At 35.0% G+C, this 22868-nt stretch overlaps 1 protein-coding gene across 1 annotated transcript in view; it reads right to left on the reverse strand.

Annotated features, from left to right (window-relative positions):
* Positions 1 to 5407: 5407 nt before the first annotated feature.
* The window catches only part of KIFAP3 (kinesin associated protein 3), a 152450-nt gene continuing 134989 nt past the window's right edge, over positions 5408 to 22868 (reverse strand). Inside the window, exon 20 of the mRNA XM_024742440.1 lies at positions 5408 to 5875. Within this exon, the coding sequence (XP_024598208.1) occupies positions 5767 to 5875 (109 nt within the window). The 3' untranslated portion in view covers positions 5408 to 5766. The remainder of the gene's footprint in view (positions 5876 to 22868) is intronic.

The raw sequence follows: 22868 nt of genomic DNA on the forward strand, positions 1-22868 counted from the left end.
AATGACAATGGTGCTTTAAGGAAAGGGCCAAACTATTACGTTCACAAGCAGGTGGCAAGACAAACACTGGTCCTCTCCTATTCTGAGGGATGGCTATGTCAATTGAGATCAGAGGGGAGCCTCTGCTAAAAATAAACAACACTGGCAGGATGAACAGAGGAAACACAAAGACTACTCCTGGGTCAAGGATAGCAATGCCACCATAACCTGGAATTAGGTTAAACACTAGGCTTCTTGCTTCCCTCTGATGATTCCCTTGTAGAAGGACTAAGCTAATTGGCACAATATGCTTAGCTCCAGGCAATCTCAATACAGACAGCACAGGAAGCCACGTGGCTGGTGGGCTATAAACAATGGACTAACCTACAGTCAAATAGATGAAAACAAAATGGCTAGGTAGTTAAAGGAAAACCGGTGTAGGAAAACAATCAGAAGCACTGGTGTTATATGTAGATAGTCAGTTGATGAGGAAGAAGTTTCTAAATATAGCAACTCTTTGAAATAGATGCTTCAACCTGAACCCTGAGCCTGTAAAAAGGAAAACTGAGGCAACAGGAGTTCTATCCATCACTGATTCTTTTCATGGAAGTGTTAGGAAGGTGGGTTCAGACAACATCCTGAGAGTTGGGCACCACCCTTATAAGTAACTGACATGTAAAAATTGGGATCTAAACTAGTGAAAGCCAACCAAATATATTCTAATTTGGTGTCCCAGCTTGACAGATACTACAAATAGGTCCTAGGATTGTGTTCCTAGGGTACTATTTCCGAGGGAACATGGTAGATGGATTCTAAGGACTTCTGATGTAGGTAGCAAGAAGCAGGATTGACTTACTGCCCTCCACTTGTATTCAGGGACAATGACAATATTCATGACCAGTTGTACAACTCAACCCCCATTTGTGATGACCATTAGGGCAGTTGGTTTTGTGTGTACTGCATTGTGTGTTTGTAGGTTTTCAGGCTGGTGCTTTTTGCTGTGGCTGCTTTATGTGGAAGCAGAATCCCTGTGTCTTGGTGCCTGAATTACATATAATAACTGTAGGAGCATCAAAACATCAGCATCTGCCACATGTGCTGCAATAAGTGTTACAGATATAGTTATCTACCAGCACAGGAATTTCATGCTCACAACATCCCTACTCACCCACAACCTATAACTTAGGTGGATGGACGTGCACACAGCCATTTAAAACATGCTCCATGTGGGAGTCCCTGCATATTTACTGGTTTCCTGTAAATCAGTGATTATCAGTGCTAGCTGTACATTAAAATCACCCAGAGGAACTTTTAAACCATGATTCTTGGGCTCTTGTCCCAGAGATTATTATTTAATTGGCTTGAGCTGGAGTTTGGGTACCTGAATTTTTAAAAAACTCCTCAGGTGATTCTATTGAATGCATACTGGTATAAAAAATAGTACCCACCCTATGAACTAAAGCAATGGTTCTCAAAAGTGTGGTCCTTGGATCAGAAGCAGCAGCATCACCTAGGGGACTTACTAGAAATGCAAAATTTGGGGCCCCATCCCAGACCTACTGAATCAGAAATACTGGGATATGGCCCAGAAATGTGGTCTGGGAAGCCCTCCACTTGATTCTCATGTAAGCTAATGTTTGAGATCCACTGAACTAGCGAAATTATTCGATGGAGTTTGAGCAAGCATCATTTTATTCCTACTAATGGGTGAGAAAGAGAATCATCTCAAACACGAGCTGGGGCAGAACTCTGTAGTCTGATGTGATTATTTGCTCTTTGTGAGAAGAAATTAATTTTCCTGAGAAAACACCTGATAGGAAAATTAAGATTCTTCCGGAGAGCCAAAGTCAGTCACATAGACTTTCACTAGCCTAATACTAATACTAAGCAGACATTCTTCTCTTTTACCTCCTCCTCCTGTTGTTTCCTCCTCTGTTCCTTTCTTCCTCCTTTCCCTTCCTTTACCTACCTCCTCCCCCACACCCCATGCCATAAGTGATTTATGGTAGGAGCTTCTAAGTCCAACACCAGGAAGATAGGAAATATTTGCCCCTTAGCTACCTTTTTCAGTGCTCTTAGTTTTTTTGTGGAGATCCATATTTCATCTGGTATCATTTTTTCTTCTGCCTGAAAGACTTCCTTTAACGTTTGTAGTGTGGCTCTGCTGGTGATAACTTCTTTCAGCTTTTGTATGCCTGAACATGTCTTTTTTCACCTTCATTCCTGGAAAGCATTTTCACTGGGTATAGAATCCTAGGTTGACAATTTTTCCTCTCATTACTGTTAAAGATAGTGCTCCACTGTCTCCCTGTTTACATTGTTTCTGATGAGACATTTGCTGCCATCTTAATCTTTGTTCCACTCTACGTGTCTATTTTTTTTTAACCTCTGCCTGCTTTTAAGATTTTCTGAAGGTATTTTGTCTTTCTTTTCAGGATTCTTATGGAAATTTTAATTCATTTTTATCAAGAACTTCTCTATGTCAAAATAGATGTCAGTATCCATTTTAAAAAATGGTTCACATATTGCAGGGATAAAAATCCTTTTTAGCTCCGTAATATTTTCTTCTATTATCTTTGGCTGTTATTCCTGTACCTTAAAAAAACAAAAACTCTTTTCTTGGAAAACCAACCAGCCAAATATTGGCGCTCTGATTTTTATCTTCTATATTATTTTTATATATTATTTAATCTATGTTATTTTCTTCTGCCTTCTCAGAGAGCTTATCAAATTTTTCTTTATCACTGATTTTTCTCAGTGTTATTAATTCTGTTCTTTAATGCCTCTCTATTTCATGCAAGTCTTTATCCCAAATAGTTGGGAGGTTCTGCTATACTCCATAGAGCTCATATATTGAAGCTTAATGTTATCCCTTCAATCTAGTAGACTGTCAGGTACCTGGCTAGAATGTGTACGTGGGATTTTAGATATCTGAGGAGACACCATATTTTCCAAATTCTCATTGAACTAGCAACAAAGACACAGAAGGACAAACTCACCTCACTGAAAACGTTGATGTATCCTCAATGATAGAATTAGGGAAGATTTGCCAATAACCAGGACAAATTGGCTAGATTTGGAAAAAACCCTCGAGGTACCACTTAGCAAAAAGTAGGAAGATCAATTTATATTTCTCTCTTTTTCTCTGTTTCATGACTTAAAATATGCAAGGTCTTTAAAATCCTGAAGATCAGGCAGCTAATAAAAAATCTTGTAACAAGAAACAAAGACTCTGAAAAATAGGCCTTCAATTGGGTTGAAGAAAAAGCATTCTCTTTTCTCTGAGACCTTCTGACAATTTGGCTTAGTCTTTTGAGTCCTAAAGATTCTTGGCATATTTCTGGTGGCACGGAGTAAGCCCTGCAACATAACACCAAGTGAGAGCCTAGTGACTGTAAGCTCTGATTGTAGCTACAACTAGTAATAGTAGCAAGTTATTTTGTGTGATGTACGTCATCTACCATTTCTGAGGTTTCTGTAAAGTCATGACAGGATATATGGCTTCAGTTCTATTGTGCTGTGCAGAATTAAGCAATAGGTGTGTCACACATATGGAAGGGGCTAGGAAAGGGTGGAGCAGTGTTCTCTTCCCCAAGTCCTGAGTGAATGTAGTGGTGGCTCTCCCAAGAAGAGGGCAGCTGTGATCTCATGAAGATGAATAACCTAGACGAAGCAGTGTAGGGACAAGGGGAGGAAACAGAACATGAGGAACCTATTCTTGGCCCCATGTGAGAAAGCGCCTTAGGGAACTCTCAGAAAGGGCAGAAAACTCTTGAGAAGAAATAATTTCCAGCTATAAACTATGGCTTGAGGCCATGGCAATTTAGTTCTTAAAGTAAACATGACTTTAATTTGTAGACAAAATCTGGTAAGTCCAGGATATCTGACTTACATATAAATAGTATTTCTAAAAGTGCCCAAGGCCAAAACCTTTTGTTCTCTGAAGTATGTAAGAATTTTAGATATTCTTCCTTATTCCTTTAGTAAAATTTTCCTTCATAAATAATGCAAAGGTAAATCAGTCCATGCTTGAGTGGAAAGATCACAATTTCTAATTCTGTGAAGTCCTAAAATAATGAAAAAAATATACCGGGAGAATGCGTATGTGCATGTAAACCCTGGAGACCAGCCCTGGAAATGTTATGAATTGTTGTGGATGTTCTTCCTAAATCAGTTTATAATGGTATGAGGGAAGTTAAGTTATAGAATGTTTGCTTTATCTTTCTAATAATGTCACTTATTTGTATTTATACTTTGTACATATGACAAGTAATAAGGCACGATACTTACTAATTGAGGTTACTAGATTGGAAGCTTGAAGACAGGTTATGTCACAGACTAAATACATAAGCTTGGGGAAGTCATTTAATTTCTCCTGGCATGGTTTTTCCAACTGAAAGAGTTTGATAGGGCTGTTTCTAAGGCCCTTTCCAGCTTTAATATTCTATAGTTAAAATAGAAACCAAGACAAATAAATACATGTTTTCAGAAAGATCAATTGGGTTGTGAGTTCAAAGACACAGATCATATCTTAGATTCACTTATTCCCTAAGGAGCATGATATACTTCCTTATACATAGCAGGTAGTTAATATCTGTTGACTATATTTTAAATCTCTATGTGATTGGTTTCCCAAATAAATAGATGGACTGAATTATTTCAATGGTCCTTTCCAGCTCTACTATTCTATGCTTAAAATATAAATGAAGCCCAATAACTAGTATAGTAGACCAATGAGATTTTAAATTCTTGTCTTTGATCTATGTATTTACTTCAAAGCCTCATATAATTTCTTCCACAGCAGGTGCTCAAGGAAATATCTGTAGATTGTAATTATTTAATTTGCTCTGTTTTTCAAGTAAATATTTCCATACTATAACATGCATGAGTTATTTTCACAACTCATTATTATGTCTTTCCATTTCTTACTACCTAAATCTTGTAAAAACAAGTGAACAAATGGGAAACGGGTATCTAAGTGAGCAAAATATTTTGTTCCTTAGTTTTCTTCAGTGAGACATAATTAGCTTTTCCATATTTTAGACTTCCTGAATAATAAAATTTAAAAACCCAATGCCAATCTAGTTTCATGTATACTAACAGATGTCCTAGGTTTTCTGTATTAAAATCAGAAAGACAAAATTAATTTGAATTAATTGCTGAAGAAACTCTACTCACATATAACATAATTATGGCATATGTTCCACTGTTAATCAAAAAATCATAGTTAATAACTTTGGGAAGCAACCTTTCAGGCACATGGCATGAAATAAAAAAGGTGACACTCCTTTTATAAATTTTAAAGGTAGCACATATCACGTGAAATACTTAAGAGTTTATAAGGGGGGGAAGGACAGGAAAAAAAATTATATGCACTCTACATAAGCATGTAACTCCTAATAAAACACATTAAATAGAAACACATGACTTTTGCTAATTCATTTGTACTTTATGCTTCTTTTTAATAGAAATTAAATTAGTCAATTAATGTACATAATGTAGTGTTTGTTTTCCAGTCCAGTTGCTTTTCAGCATTCACTTCTGAGTCTCATGGTAAATATTATTCAGCATCAGGATGTGGTTTGATGAGTGAACAGTGTCAAGCATCAACTGTACTTAACATAGGACGGAAGGGGCCGAAGTTAACCTGCAGCTAACAGTATGGAAAAGTAAAAAGAAACACAGACCTGCAATAGTATCAACATGCATTATTAGGCCAAGATTCAAAGTTAACCCAACCCACACAGATCTCTTCTAAGCTGAGAGCACAAATGGAGAGGGATGACTTTATCGAGAGCCATAGCCATAGTAGTAAGGTTCATCAGGGCGGAATCCATAAGCTGTGGCAGGGCGTCCAAGAATGCCAACCGATTGGCCAAAGCCATCCATTCCAAGGCTAAAAAGAGAAAAAAGGAATAATCTATTATATTTTTCATTCCAATGCAGGTCAAAGAAGAGGCCTGGAACTTTATATCTCCAAAATTCTCTTCCTAGCAGCAAAAGTGACTTATGTGGCTGGCTATCATTAACTTTTTTTCTTCTTTAAATTACTGTAGTCATAAAAATGTGTTTAATAAATATTTAATTCTAATAACTTCTGTTAAAAATGTTGAAAACCTCTGTCATCAGGTACCATTCAAGACAAAGAGAAAGAGAGATCAGAAACGTTTTAATGAATTACATTCATACATGGCGTTTATGCCAGAATGTGAAAATATTTTACATGTTAGCAACTATCAGTAATACACTGCTAGGGAATGATAAAATTAAAACTGTAGTAAAGTGAGTTTTGTTATTTATAATAAGATCTCTATCTCACAGGATACTAATCCACTATTAGTAAGGACATGCAATTGAGTTTTAGCAGTAAACTCTCACTTGGAGCCAAATCATACCATAAGCCTATGACTAAAAGAAGACAAAGAATTTTACAAAATTTGAAAGTTAGCCAGATTTGATACGCAAATTCTTCTTCTGACTCCTCAATGCAAAAAAATTACTAAATAGTACATGTTTTGAGTTACAGCAAGCAAATTATAAATTTTAGATTACAAATTTATAATTATAAATTTATAAATGATAAATTTATTCTATGGAAATAATAGAAGCCCAAAGATAACCTTCAGAGTTAAAAAGGTGGATTGAAACATGGATAAACTGATATTACTTTAAAAATTCTTCTTTCATCTATTAATACATTTAGAAGAAAAAGTACTTTTAAAGAGTCAGAGAATTATTAAACACTCAGCGAAATGACAGGATATTATTTTTCCAGGCAAATATGGCAGCTATAACATGCTCATGCATAGCGCATGCAGTGAATGCTAGGGAGCTTATTTCCAATCAAAAGAAATTATTTATAATCCAGAAATGTAAGCTTTGAAAAAATAAATATATTTAAATGATTTAAGATTATTCCAGATAATGCTAGATGGAAAGGTACTTTTCCCTTTATCAGCAAAATCTCAATATGATTAAAAAATATATTCATACAGGCACTGATTTCTTCTCACAACTCAAAGTGAGATTAAGTTAAAACGCTTTAGAAGTAACGATTAAAATGTTAAGGTTTTAAATAATTTGTGTATGTGTGTGTTGGAATAGGATTAAATACTAAAAGTAAAGGGCATATAATTCATGTGAATCTACCTCTTAGGGGAATGGAATTTCTGAAATATAAGGTTTAGGTTAGCATTTGTAGTGAACGATCCTGGACAAATCAAACTTTTGGGTTCCTTCTATATCAAAAACTGTGTCTGTAATTTCTGAAAGTTGTTTGAAAGTTTTAAGTCTGAATTTTATTTTGAAATGGCAAAATACAAGTATGCCTTTCCTACTTTGGTCCCATGGAAAGAAAGATTAAATTTTCTGATGAAGGGAAATATTACTCTAGAGGTAGCTTTAAAGATGTTTTAGAAATTAATGGAGCCCACGACTAAGACACACCTGTATCAGTTTAAAATTAGAGGAAAAGTTGGCCATTGAAAAATTTTCTGTTGAAGCACTAAGGCTATCAAATACTCATGTATCTAAACAACTCTCAGTTATATAGAGGATGACTGTATAGCTTGTGGATTTCAGCTCCTTCCTTTTTCAGCTTTCTACTTATTACCTGCCTTCAGCCACTCTTTACATGTTTTAGCATCTCTTCTGAGGCTGAATAGCAGCAGACTTCGGTAAAACTCAAGTTAATTTTGTCTTTATTAATCTAGGGGCTGTGGTGAGATCTCTTTTAAGAACTTGGAAACAAGAGGCATATGGTTGATCAGTGAAGAAATATGCGAAAGTACCTTCAAAACAGAACATCTCACAGAGTAACAATATGACCGTAATTCTATCTAAAAGAAGATGATGGTACTGAGAAGGGTGTCTGTCAGCCATGTTGGCACAGAACAAGGAGTTCCTCAGAGGCAATGCTGTAGTGGAACCAACCCAAGCAATCCCTTGGGGTGACCTATAACACCATCAGGAATATACGACCTTTTTGGCAGGCTTGTCCTCATTGAGGAAGGGGCATTAACAAAGGTTCTGAGTCTAAAGTTATTACACATTCAAACTGCAAAACTTTTTAATTTCTATGACCAATAAACAAATTTCTGATTACTGTTTTCTCATATGGTTTGCCAACAGGGTAAAGAATAAACTTAAGACATATCTGATCTGCCTGCTGGTTATACTTTCATTGTAAATTGACAAATGGATGTTTAAAAAATATGTTAGTCACAATTTTTGGTAAGAATATGCATCCCCAAGTCAGTGAAAGTAAGACCATATCTTGAACACTGTTGAGTTTGAGTTTTCTGAGCCTGCAGGTTTACTGCAATAAACTTCTATTTATGCACTCAATAGTTAACCCAGAGACTTCTGTATTACAGTGTAAAAACCAAATTTTTGTGAACTTCCATAAATATCATATGGGGAAATTTTTCAAATAGGAGAATTTGAGACCAACTCTTAAAATGAGCTTTTCTGGAATTATCCATCATGTATCATAGATCAAATCGCTGTTTAAAGAATATGTGAAACATTATGACCAGTGTGGGTACTCTGGTGGTACTCTAAGTTCTATATCCTTTTGTATCATGAAAGATCAACCATATCCCTACAATTAATATCTTTTAAATAAAATTCACTCTGATACAGAATATTTTGATTCTTTAGTCTCTCATTTGGTTCTAATATAGTGAGGAAATTGGACTTTTCAGGATGTTAAAACCTGGAGATAGATATTCTTCTGGGACATGTGAACTCTTACTCTACTTTCTCCCTTGGGATAAGGATGTAGCCTTGTTAATGCTGAATCTGGTTCAAACCAGGAGAGCCTAATGTAAGTTTTCCCAACAGAAGCAGACGGATTATATAAATTCTTCTGGAAGGGGACAGAAACGTGAAGATAAAAGGAAGTATCACAGCAAAAATTGTCCTTTCCTGATCCACTAAGACTTGACTTAGAGTACACAGTATTAAAGCCACTTGCATGCCCTCAACAGGGACCCTCAGAACCAACAGAAACTAAGTGGTGATATGCTGTACCTGCTCGTGCCCTGTGTGACCATCCTACTTCAGAGAAGAGTTTGTATATTTGGCTATTTATATTGGAATTTAATCCAACACTGCATGTGTGTCTCCATACGTACATATTCTCTTCCTGGTACTCCTAAACTATATAAAAAAGCTGTGTGTCCCTTTCGAGTAGAATATGCCACTACTAGACCACTTTTTCTTTACAAGACTAATTATGTAGCGTCATTTAACCTTTATCCTCAATGTCTAGATATATTTTGGACCTTTAAATTAGAAAAATACCAAAATGCAATACTGCTTCTTGAAAATATATAATTCTAGTCTAAAGAAAATGGTTACTGTTTGTTGTGAAAAGACAACTAGGAAAGGTAAGGCCCCCCCAATCCATCTGCCATTAAGTTTTATGTCCTAAGAACAATGATTTTGGGGTACCTAGAAAAAATGACAAATTCTTTATAAGTAAAAAATATATATTTAAAATTCAACAACAAATATAAAACCACACCTAGGTTTTATTTTTAAACAAACATTTAGAAATCTAATTAGCATTCAGCAAGCAGAAGACTAAATTTTCTGTAATATTTACAAGGCTTCAAACAAATTTTCAACATCATTCATTAGAATTCTAAACTTGAGATGATTCAGAGAAGGGTGAAAAAAAGAAATCCAGACATGACAAGTGACGCTTCACATGCAGCATATTACAAAGGGAATGGCAGCCAGTAAGGAATCCTAGGCACTCCGAGGCTCTGATTAAACTTCTGTGTCAGAATTGACATTCCTGTAGAAAGGAAGTAACGTTACTTCCTGTAGAAAGGAAAGAAAATCACCTACCTCTGGCTGTTTGTGAGGCTTAATTAGTGCATATTTGTAAAGCCCTTTGAAATCCTTGGGTGAAAAGTGCTGCATAAGTGAAAAGTATTATCATTATTTTATTAAAGTTAGATAAAAGCAATACAAGTCTTTTTCTTCTTTGAAATTTCCAGGCCAGCAAAATGAATGCAAAGCACATAATGAATATATTAGTGAACAACACAGGAAAAAATAAAAAAGGATACATTCAAGCCAAGTTCTCTTTTCATAGGCTCATAGAATCTTTGACTTGGAAACATTTTTAGAAATACTCTAGTGTACCCTTTCATTCACAACATCCTTGACAGGGTCTATACAGCTCTTGTCATAACACCTCTATAACTCTACATTGTCAAGGCAGTTCGTTCCTTCTACAGACTTACCAAACTATGAGAAAGTTCTTCATTAACACCCATTGAAATCTGGTTCTATGAGTCCTAGAATTACCTTCTCAAACCATACAAGAAGTCTAATTATTCCTTAATATGACTATTTCACAAATCTCATTTAATCAATCCTCATGACATGGTCTCTAAAATCATTTGTTTTCTAAAGCATTTCAATTTTTTCAGTATTAACCTTAAAATAAAGAAGTTGAAAACAATGTGGTACTTATGATATGGTCTGAAACCAGTACAGAAGATAAAAATGAGATCCCATTTCTGACTCTCTGCTAATGTAGGCCAAAACTGTGTTGATCCTGAACAAAATTTTTAAGGAGTCATTATCACAAAATGGCTTACATTGACTGGCTTACATATGTGTGTGTAAGCTTACATATGTGTGTGTATAGTTGTGTGTGTATATACATACAGACACACATGAAATTTATAACTTACAACTACCATGTTGAATTGCATCTTTTTAGCTTGGGTCTTTCTTTGGGGATTCTATTCTCCCTAGGACAAAATCCTTTATGACAATATACTTACAAGTAGGGAACAATGACACTTATTAACTACCTATCTTTGTGATCCATAAGATAATACTGAAGGCTGGAATTCTTTTGGGATCATTAAGTGAAAGGACTTAAGATTTTTTGGAGGATACAGCTCCAGGACATTATAACACTGCATGAAATAATTTAGTAACAGTCTCCTAGAACAGTTCATTCTTTTTATTAATTACTCCAATATACTGATCATAGAACCAAAATCAGTATGTTTATCTTCCTTTCCAACTAGGTTATAAATTTATCAGCTTAAGTATGATTTGTCATGGGAAATTTAGGTCTACGTAATAGTGATCTTTTGTACATCCATCCACCCACCCATTCAAATAGTACATGACTTTCTATAATGTGTTAAGTATAGTGTTGGAAGTCAATGCCAAAAAAAAGATGTATTGCTTGGAAGGCGATAATAAACAAGACATGGTCCCTGACCATGGATTGGAGGCAACTAATATGGAACAAAATTCTGATAATAATGTGCTGTGTTACCCTAGTACATTTATAAACTACTACAGAGTAGAATAGGACCAAATAACATAATGTGAGAGTGTATTAGAGATATGTACAAATTGTTACAGAAGGATCTCAAGAACTAGAAAGCCTTTATAGAAAATACTTTGATTTTAATGTATCTGTCATTTCCTGACATTATATTTTATTTTTTGTCTTCATTTCCTATTAGATTGTAAGCACCATGAATGGTAAGGACTATCTTATTCATTGCTATATCACTAGCATCTAGTATTGTATCTGACATGGCGTGGGATTTCAAAAAGTGTTTGATTGCATGAATGGATGAATCTTAAAGGACAAGTAGGATTTCACAAGTGGAGAGAGAGAGAGAATTCCTGATGGTGTAGCAGCCTGAGCAAGAGAAAGGGCTGAAGAAGAGCAAATGATTTGTTATGGTCAAAGTCTTAGGTTTGCAATGTAAGCAGTAGCAGAAGATAAAGCTAGAAAGGGAGGTTAGGACTAGATTTTAAAAGCTCTTCATATGCCATACTAAGAACCACATACTTTTGGAGAGCTGTCAATGTTTTTAAGAAGGGGACCAAGAACAACTTACTTCTGTGTTTCAAAAAGGTAACTGCGGAACAAGGGGTTGAGAGGCAAAAGCATGGGGAACATTTAAGAATATTATGGCTGTCCATATGTGAAGTAATGCGAGTCTGTAGAGGCACTGGCAGAACTAACAATGATCAAATATGCTACATTTCATGACAAAAAATGGTATCTTTTCTCTTTTGAAATGGAGTTTTAAGTTATACATTTACTATTTGGGAACTGAGAATGAAGAGAAAGAACTTCAAAACTGGCCAAAAATTTGAGGTTATAGTTAACTGGAATGAAACAATTTTTGCCCCTTTAATATGGGGATATGTTTCATCAAATAAATAAGAGGCTGTAGTATTCCATGTAGATGAAATCAAACCGTAGAAGTAGTTTGTCCCTGTACTGAACAGGAAGAGTTGGGCTATTCTGGCAGAAGAGAGCATTTTTTCTTGAAATTCATATAGAGCAATAAGAGAAGTCTGGATTGACTGACATAATGCCTATAAAATAATACCTAACATTTGTATAGTGACGTATTACTAAATCAAGATCTAAATGTTTGCAATTTAGAGATCCACCGCTAGATGGAGAGCTTGTTTTATCACCGAGTATCGTACTTTTACAAAGTTTTAAAGCAAGCTTTATCAAATTTAAACTTCTCAGCATATTTAACATTGATAGAATGTGGTTTCCATTGCTTTTTCATATAATCGATGTCTTTATATATGTGAAACAATTTAGAGTTAAATAGGAATCACTATCATTCATATGCAAAAAAGTTTTGTGAATGTGGAGGCCTATAAAAATGAGAGAAGATGCTGATTGTCTTGGACACTGAAAAATGTAATGAACTTGCATGTTAAAGTACTACTATTATAGGAAAACTTCTAAACTTTTCATTGAACCTGTCAATAGCATCTTGTTTCTATAAATTTAAATGTAATAATATATATTTTAGGTTGCTCAAAAGTGTTACTGATTGCTTTTGACTTGAGCCTTTGTATTATAGAGAAAATGAGCAGAGTGAAGCAGTCTTTTAATGAGTTTCACCAATATGTATCAAGTTTAGCTGTCATTTTCCATTTAGTTTTCTTTTACTCTTAATCTTTTATATGCATGGTTATCAATTTTAAAGAATCATATTTTTAGTGAAATCAAACTAAGTAATATTTTCTTCAAAATTATAAATGATAGGAGTAGTGGGAGGTTGTATTTAATGTACTCATCTGGAACTTATTAAAAAAATTTTTTTGAAAAAGACATCTGTCAGTTCTAAGGGGAAAATACCATCTTGGGGACAAATCCTTTCAATTTAGTTACTATACTGAGATGCTTCAGATAAAAACTAATTTGTACTAATGATGGAGGAAGCATGTGTAAAATAGTCACTGATTTATTCCAAATGGAAAGAAATTCCATTTCACTGACGCTCTTCTAATACCATTCAATTTACAATTATACATCTTAATCTGTTATTTAACCCATCTCCAGAGCCTAGTTTAATGATTATATTTTTTTATGTGGAGATGTTACAGTTGGTACTTTTTCATATTATATCATCTTTGGATTAAGTCTTCTATCCCTTTTTATTATTTTTTTTAAATTTATAGTCTCACTGAGATTCTTCTATTAACTCTAGTTCTTGGGCATCCTTACTCTTTTACTGTTGCCTCTGACAATTCTTCTTCATGACGGTCCCTTTCTTCACGAGCTTAGTCATTTTTTTCTTTTTTGCCTGTCTGCTGGCCCTTGAGCTTCGAGATACTTCTACAGAGAGGTTCTGTATTTGTTTATAATATATCAAGGTCCTGGAATTTCACTGTCCTGAAGCCATTTTAATGATAATTTCTTGACTTGGGGTTTCCTGAATTAAATGTATAGTATAAATTCTGACCCCACGCGTGTTCATGAAGCAAGCGTATGATTCCTATTCCTCATGGGTGACTATCCTCCCCTTCTAGGGTCTTAGGGCAGAAGACAAGTTTTAGCCACTTCTCTGGGCTGGTGAATTAAAATTATCTAGTCCTCTTTTCAACTGATGAGAAAAAGGCAGCCCTTTGAAGTTCCAGGCTCTATATAGGGAATTCAGCTCTATCTTCCTATACCATATAACCTATACCTAGTTCAATATTCTTGTGGTGGTTCTTTTGTGTTTGTGTGTCACTTGGGGTTATATTTTGTCCACCTTTTCTATATCTATACAGGAGGGGGCCCTTCCAAGTCAGGTCAGTCTACCATCTTGCTGGAGTTCCTTCTATTCTACTCTTATTAATCTGCTTTGCACATCTAAGGAAAGAATTTATAAACCTTGTATTCCTGTGACTCAAAATTGGCTTTCTTGAACAGAACAATGACTTGAAAGAAATAACTGGAGCCATTAGAAGATTTTTTTCCCTTATTTGTAGCAATTAACAGAAATAATACTCTAATAGGTGCCTAATAGAAGCCATCAGATGTGATGATGCTGAAGTGAATATTTACTGAAACTTATAATGGTCTCAAAATTTTTATAGCAATCTTTTAATGAAAGTATACCATCTTGTCATCTTTAACTTGCATTTCTTCAATTAAGTACAAGGACTTCTTGAAATTAGCAGTTCTATAATATCAAGGAATGCCTCAGTTCACACCACCAAATGTTAAGGGAACTTGCTGAGCTGCTTAACTAACCCCTAGGTCAATAAACTTAGTCATTAGCACCTCTTTTAAATAATTGTTTGTCTGTTACTGGTTCAACATTTATATAACCTGTCATAATACTTTGGTTTTTTAAGGTACAAAAATTACTGCTGTAGGTTTAAAGTAGAGAGTTTAAGTAGCGATGTTTTCACAGTGATAGTTTAACCATACTGCCTGGTACTGAGTGAGTTAAAGTCTGAACACCACAGCTAATTACTATGTAATGCTAACCTTAGTTGCTGGTTCATTTTGAGACTCTTTAAAATATGAACTGTGTATTTTACCCCTATGCACTCTCTTAATGATTTGTTTTTTTAGACTGAAATCACTTCCAGCCATCAGTTAGACTCTTGGTCTCTACATATGCACTTCTCCAAGCACAAATATTTCTTTTTCCTATTGGTCTGCCAGCTCTGTCAGAGCAAATTTCACTTTAAACTAAATGCTATGATACTTAAAACCTCTTGGATTACTCAGGCTGCTAGTGTGATCTATGACCTTCCAAGAATGACAGCTGAACTTTCCAATTTGCTTATACTGCTTGGGGAACTAAAAGCACATGCCAAAGAGGAAAATGTTTCTGATGTTGAACAGAGAGGAGAGTTCTTGTTGGAGGTGGGAGCAGGAGACTACTAAATACTGAAAAATACTAATAAGAAATGAAAAGAAACTAAACATGCTGTAAAGTCTAAGAGCTCGAGCATAATTCAAAAGTTAATGCTAGCATTAAAAACTTTTTAGTCCAGTTAAAATATGAATAATGACCTTCAGTTACTGAAATTTAAACACCAACCAGAATCTTAGAATGATAATGCACTATCAAAATGAACAAGTTCAAGAGATGGAATAGAACCTAAAATTATCACAAGTACTATACATAATGGGCTATATCAACTTCCCATCATTCTTTATAAAGCAGACAGAAATCTGACATATGGATATAATCAAAGAGGTAATACCACTATCTAATATGCATGCTACCCCTACTGACATATCAGTCTCTTGTAAATTAAAAATTAATGTTAAGCTTCTGTTAAAACCTTGTCTGACGTCCTTAAATAAATAATACGGTTTGGAATATTTTTATATCGCTTTGAAACTTTTTCTTTTACTACCTTTCATAAGAGGTATATAAATGTTAGTTGTAAAAAAAAAATCTCAAAAATCTTATCACATATAAGCTTAATGTAAAGTTTCCAATTTATGCCCTAGTCTACTTATTCATTTATTTGTCTCAATAATTTTTAGGCTAAATAGCCTGCAAATTACCTTTGGCTGATAAAAATCAAGTGGTGATTGATAAGGACCTTTTATGTAGCTAAATCAGACTAAGTAATATTTTTCTAAAATTGAGGGCACAAGTATGGATAATAGAAACTATATTTAAACAAATTAAAAGTGCATGTTTTTAAGTAGCTAAGCATCAAAGTTTGAAAGTTCGATTCTAAAATAAGTTTATAATATCAAATATACAACAGGCATTTCCTTGTATTATTATGATACTTTATTTTTTTAATAAAAAATTTAAATGGAATGATTCTTTAAATTCTATAGTGCTTTACAATTTTCAAGTTTTACACACGATTTCATATAATCCAATAAAAACACCTTTTCCCCCCTTTACCCCTATCTTGTCACTCCCCTTTCCCTCTCCTCACTGGTAACCACTAGTTTGTCTATATCTGTGAGTCTGAGTCTGCTTTTTTGTTTTATTCACTAATTTGCTGTATTTTTTAGATTCCACATATGTGATATCATATAGTATTTTCTTTCTGTGTCTGACTTATTTCACTTAGCATAATTAAAACATCTATGTTGGGCAGTGTTATATAGATACTTTCAGCCTTCAGTAATTTCAGTAATCAATACAGGTCAGATAACTATTTAATAGTTATTTAGTATCCTCTAGAGCACTTAGGATCTCCATATACTACATAATACACCAGCAATGCATTTAGCACTAGAAGAACAGTTACTAAAGTAAATCTCTACTCTTAAATTTCATAAACTCTCTTGGCCCTTGATAATGTATTTATTATATTATAGGTCTGTACAAAAAAAGGTAAATTCATTTTCTACTTAAGTCTAAGGCTAATTTTAGATTGTCAAGATACAAACTGATTGAAGTCATCCTGATCAACCAGATTGCAGTCTTCTGATGATGAAACAAGGTATTTCTAACAGTTTCTTCACAGAATGGGGCTAAGCACCTTTTGCACACACTGCATTGACACCAAGCAAATCCCGTGTAGACTTCAATGCAGAAGTATATGATTCTAACAATTACTTTTCTGACTTCGCCCTATTACCATATTTTAAAATTATTATTTTTAAAGCAACATAAGGAAACATACTTTTTTTTCTTTATCACTGATGTACAAGGGCATTTTTCTCCCTTAATTTAAGGACTAGGAATTATGTTTACAAATTCAGCTACACTAACTTAAGTATGAACTTATCAACAACTCCTGCATTTTATTAAAGTTAGTGGGGTGCAATGACCCCAAAACCAGAATATCTGGATATAATTTATGTCTCTACTGATATAACTCGTCTCCATCTAAATCTGTAACTTTCTTTGTCATGATTTCTTTTTCTTTTTTTTTCGGTAAAGTAAGAATAATGGCTATCCCTTTTAACATCTCTCTGCCTTGAGATTATTATATTTCCAGGTCTTTTACAAGAACAGTACAAAGACTCTTGTAGTATGTACTTGGTGTTATTGTTATGACATATGAAAATGATAGAGGCTTCCCTAGAAAATACTTAAGAAATTCTGGCTCCTGCCATATAATCTAGACTGTTAAGAGATACTCTATCATACTTGGCATGCTTCTTACACATGCTTTCTGTTTGCCTTTACAGGGTTCTTACATAATTCATAGAGATTTATGCCTACACATAGGCAACTAATTGTTGTTGCACTAAAATAATGCCATGGCCAATCATATCTTCCTTTACCATAGTGAGACTGGACTGCTTGTATAAATAAAATTATTCAATCAAAACCCTTCAGATTCTATGTCAAGATAGATGCAAACGATACAACACCTTTAGGGATGAATAATACTGGGAAAGTCTCTTTACATGCTTTTTCATCTTATTTTATATTCAGGGACTTTATTTTGAAAGTAGTAAATCAAGGGTAAGGTTTTTAGTTATTTCACACAAATCATCACTTCCCACACTGCATACATTCCTGCACTTAGGTTTAATGCTGTAGTGTTGGCTTTTCTTTGAAAAGGGCACAGGGTCACAGAAGTGTTTAGGGTGGGGTATCTTCATTCTGTGATGTTCACTGTCTTGGGGTGGTGCCAACCTGACAATACTGGACACATAAGCAGAGCTGGGTAGCCATGAGGAGAATTCTTCAGGGAGACGGGAATGCACTATACATTTTTTAAATTAAAGGCAGTGTAGGGTTTTAAGCAGTATTTCCAACTAGCACATAGGTATATCCATATTAGTTACTTCAAGTATGCAGGACAAGGAAAGATTACAAATTGATTTAAAATGACTAGGGTACACACTTGCTGATGGCAAACAGTACTTCTCTCCCTCAGATTTTAGAAGAAAAAGGCAAAATTCAACTGTAGGATATTGACATAGTTTCTGTTTTCCCCTTAGTATATATACAGAGAATGAGCTGAACTGTAATAGCCCAATATTTATAAAGTCCTTAAAACCCAGAAACCTTTTTAAAAAACTTTTTGAGACTTTTAAGAATTCCTGCTTATTTGCCACCTCAAAAGAGATCTCCACATGAAGTTTAAGTACCCATGTAAATATAGCTTTGTGGGGTTTCTTGTATCAATTTAAGTTACAGTTGCAATTTAAAAATTTACTTGCCTAACTATGTTCATAGGAGCCTCCTCCCATCCTTTCACATTTGAGGGGCGCTAAATTAGCCACTGAAAAAGGAATCTGGATTCCTTTTCAAGATTGTTTTGCCTTTCAATTTCTGACAGGCCAATATGAAGGTGCTTTGTTTTTGGCTGGAAAAACCTGAAATGGAAAGAATTTCTGAAAAAGTGGGATGTATCAACTTAAGATAAAGATAAACAAAGAAAATAGGCTTAAAAGTATATTAAAGTATGGTATATTATTTGAGATAGAATGCTGACTTATGTCCACAAAAGAGATGATATTCAGAAAATCATTAATTATGCTCCTCTCTATAAGTCTATTCAAAAGACTAATTATTTAAAATGTTTAACTTTGATTACAGGCACAAGAAACCATTTGTTGATCATGCCTCTCTAGTCTGAAATGTGTAGCTTTTATGTAAAAAGCAACATAGCCATACATAGATTTTACACTCACCAATAATTAACTTTAATGATAAAAGTATAAAGTTTAGAAAAATACTAACCCTTCTTCTCAAATACAGAAACAAGGCCACATTTGAAAATAGATTCTATTACAGAATGCCGCATTTGCCTCTCTGAAGTAGGTCTGAGTTATATTTAGTTGGCAGAGGCGCTGAGTACTTACAAGATTACCAAGTGATTTGGGCTACTGCTGAAAGACTGCACATTGGCCTAAAATCCCTACAGGTAAAATCCACAGGATTATAGGTCATAGTTAATCCCCTTAACTCCAGACTTCCTTTCCATTTCCATAACCCTCAATGGAGGTTTACTGCCTTTTTTAAAAAATGAGAAAACCTAATGATTTTAACAAATCTAAAACCCTTTCAATTAAAAGTTTTGAGAATTCATCAACAGCTATGACATCAGCATTAAAAAACATTCAAGGACTAAAATGTTTTGTAACTTATTTCCTTGGGAATATCTATCTGCCTATCTACCTACCTACCTACGTAAACCTTTGCTCATGAGATGGGATGCATCAGAACCCAACATTTAAATCAAACTCTTTGATACAATGTCTCTTCAAATCTCACAATTATTCAAATTATGTTTTGTAGGGCATTGATGTGTTTCTAAAGAGACATTCTATTACAAAGCTATGAAAAGCTACTGTCTGAATTAATCCCTTCAAAGTGCTTACTGTTATAATGAAGTAACTAAATTCTAGTGAATTACCAGACCATTAAAGATCAGTGTCAAAAAAAAAAAACAGTGACTTATTAAACAGCCTATATAACTCAGGAGGTTGTATTTTAATAATAATGTGATTCTTTGTCAAATATTGCACTGCTTAGGTTAAAATGCAAAAATACGAATCTATAAATCTGTTTACTTTTCAATCTAAGAAAATTCATCACAGTGTCTTTTAAAATTATTTTTATTTTTTTTCTGGCTTTGAGATATAATTGACAAATACTATTGTCTTCAGATTATCTGATTTTTTCTTCTGTAAGAAAATGTTAAAGGTAGAATCTTTTGTAACAGAAGTTAACAAATGACAACACTCAAAATAGCATGCTCTTAAAAAAAAAGTGTCTATTTAAGACATTACGGCATTCTTCTCTAATGATTAATTTGTGTCCTCTAAAGATTAAGGACAAATCAAAAACGTTTAAGATGTTTATTTCATTGGGACACACATACACACACCCTTATTTAATCAAGGTGTGAGAATAACACAAAAGTTAGCAGGAACATGTTGAAGAACACTGATGTATAAAAACTGACACTGTACTTAGTATTAATTCCTTAATTATTTTTCTAAGCACGATAATACTATTACCTTTAAAGATGTTTTTAAAAAGTGATATAAAGAATAATAAATAGGATACTTTAAGTCATCTCAAAAAATTATATTTTGGGCTTCCCTGGTGGCGCAGCGGTTGAGAGTCCGCCTGCCGATGCAGGGGACACGGGACAGTGAGAGGCCCACGTACCGCAAAAAAAAAAAAAAAAAAAATGTATATATAGTATTATGTGCTTGTATTATAAAATTGTTGGTAGGAGCCTATGCTATATAGGTAATTTTTTAGTAACCTACATAACATAAAAAACTGCCTTTTGAAGGGCCTAGCCACTCCGCGGCATGTGGAATCTTCCTGGACCAGGGCACGAACCCGTGTCCCCTGCGTTGGCAGGTGGACTCTCAACCACTGTGCCACCAGGGAAGCCCTATATATACATCTTGATTATATAGTTAATAAATACTACACATTATACATTTGAAATGATATGATTTACACTTTAAAAAGATCACGATGGTTACTATGGGGGAAAATGGATTGCAAGGGAAGATAAATGCAGAAGCAGGGAAATTAATTAGGAGGCTATTTTGAATGGTTCAGGTGACAGATGATAGTGGCTTGGACTAGAGTACTAACGGTGGAAATGGAAAGAAAAGGCCAAATTTCAGACAGTCTAGAAATGAAAACAACAGGACTTGCAGATGGTTCGCACTGGGGAGAGTGGTAATGGTGAAGAAAAGGGAGGAACCAGGGAAGACTCCAAAGCTTATGGCTTGAACTACTGGATGGTGGTGACATTTACTGAGATGGAAGATTAGAGGAGGCACCTATTTGCATGTAGGAAATCAAAAGTTAAGTCTGATGATTTTATTAAACACTCAATTGGGTATGTTAAGTAGTGAGAGGAATAAAGCTGGTGCTCAGAGGAGAGGCATCCGATAAAAATACAAGCCTTCAGATAGTATTTAATGCCATGGGATCTGGATGAAATCCTCTAGGTAGTGGGTGAAATTAGAAAAGAGGGCTCCCCAAAATGATATGGATAGAGAACAGGGTTGAAGTCCTGAAGTAACCAGCATTTAAAGGTGAAAAGGAGGAGGAATATCCAGCAGAGAACAACATTGGGAAGGAATGGAGAAGATCTTCGGAGGAAAATTAAAAAAGCAGGGTATCTTGAGAGCTGAAAGAAGGGAGTTTCAAAAAGTAGGGCCTGGATATCTGTGTCCAACACTGCTGAGAGTTAAAGATGAGAAAGGTCCATGGATTTGGCAATATGAAGATTACTAGCGATTGTGACAAAACTGGAGAAACAGCAGAGTGAGTGGGAGTCTTTTGAGATGCACTGTATGAAGAGAAATGAGAAATGGGTAGTAGCTGGAATGTGATGTTGGGGCAAAGAGAGTTTGACGTTGGAGATTCCACATTGTGTTTATATTCTGACAGGAACGATCTAGCAGAAGGGAAAAGTGTGGTGACATGAAAGAAGTCCTTAGGAAGGTAAGAAGGGATGGGGTTCCGAGCAAAATGAACCAACTGGACTTTGAAAAAAAGGGCACTTCCTTGCCTGTAACAGAGGGAAGAGAGTGAGGTGGGGTAAAAATAAGAGTAGACACTGAGAGGTGGGGAGATAACTTGGGCAAGTTGCTTAACTCAGTAAGCTTGGGTTTTCTTAATGTCTCCTTCCCTGAGCTGCTGTGAAGATCAAATTAGATAAGGGATGTAATGATAGCAATTAGCATACTGCCTGGCACTCAGTAAATATATTTCAATAAATGCCAGCATTACTATTAATCAGCATATCTCAGATTATAGACAGATTTGAAACTATTTTAGAGAATAATATTTCAAATTATACAATTAGAATAAAGATTGAGTCTGTACGGCATTGAAGCCTGCATTGTTTCTATTCCTTTCCAGTAATTTCATTTAAAACTGGACTGGATGGTTCATGTTACAGAAACAAACTCTTTGGAGCAGTTTCACTTATTTAAGATTTTTCTTTTTCTTTTTAAAGAACAACAAAAACTTTAAAAAATATGTTTATTTTGTGCAGAAATTTTCTGTGGACTTTCATGTCCAGAATTTTGGATGGACTGTGGACTGTCTGATGCAGATTTAAACTATTAGAAAAACAAAGAAGCAAACTTTGAACAGTCCCCACCACCCTCAGATACAGTGTCTAAAACTGCTTTAGTTTCTACCATTTTTTGCCCACATGCAAACTTTCATGTTACAGTTTAAGTACACGTAGATAGGCTTATTTGAAAACGCAATAATTCTAAGAGTACAAGCTATTGGGCCTCCCTGGTGGCACAGTGGTTGGGAGTCCGCCTGCCGATGCAGGGGACATGGGTTCATGCCCCAGTCCGGGAGGATCCCGCATGCCGCAGAGCGGCTGGGCCCGTGAGCCATGGCCGCTGGGCCTGCGCGTCCGGAGCCTGTGCTCCGCTTCGGGAGAGGCCACAGCAGTGAGAGGCCAGCGTACTGCAAAAAAAAAAGTACAAGCTATAATTTTAAAGTTCAGCATTTCTACATTATACTAAATACCTTCTGAAAAGGCCTAGGGTAGTGCTGTACCTCCCCCTCTCCTAAAATTTTCAAGCCATTCTTTTCTTACCCTCCTTTCTTATTGGGGTAACTAAAAACTGACACTTTCCCCAAAATGGGTCCTCTGTTTTATCAGATCTGACTTTATTGCCCCCAAGTTAGAAA

The sequence above is a fragment of the Neophocaena asiaeorientalis genome, unplaced genomic scaffold (genome assembly GCF_003031525.2).
Source record: "Neophocaena asiaeorientalis asiaeorientalis breed wild unplaced genomic scaffold, Neophocaena_asiaeorientalis_V1.1 scaffold99, whole genome shotgun sequence".
NCBI classification, from domain to species: Eukaryota; Metazoa; Chordata; class Mammalia; order Artiodactyla; family Phocoenidae; genus Neophocaena; species Neophocaena asiaeorientalis.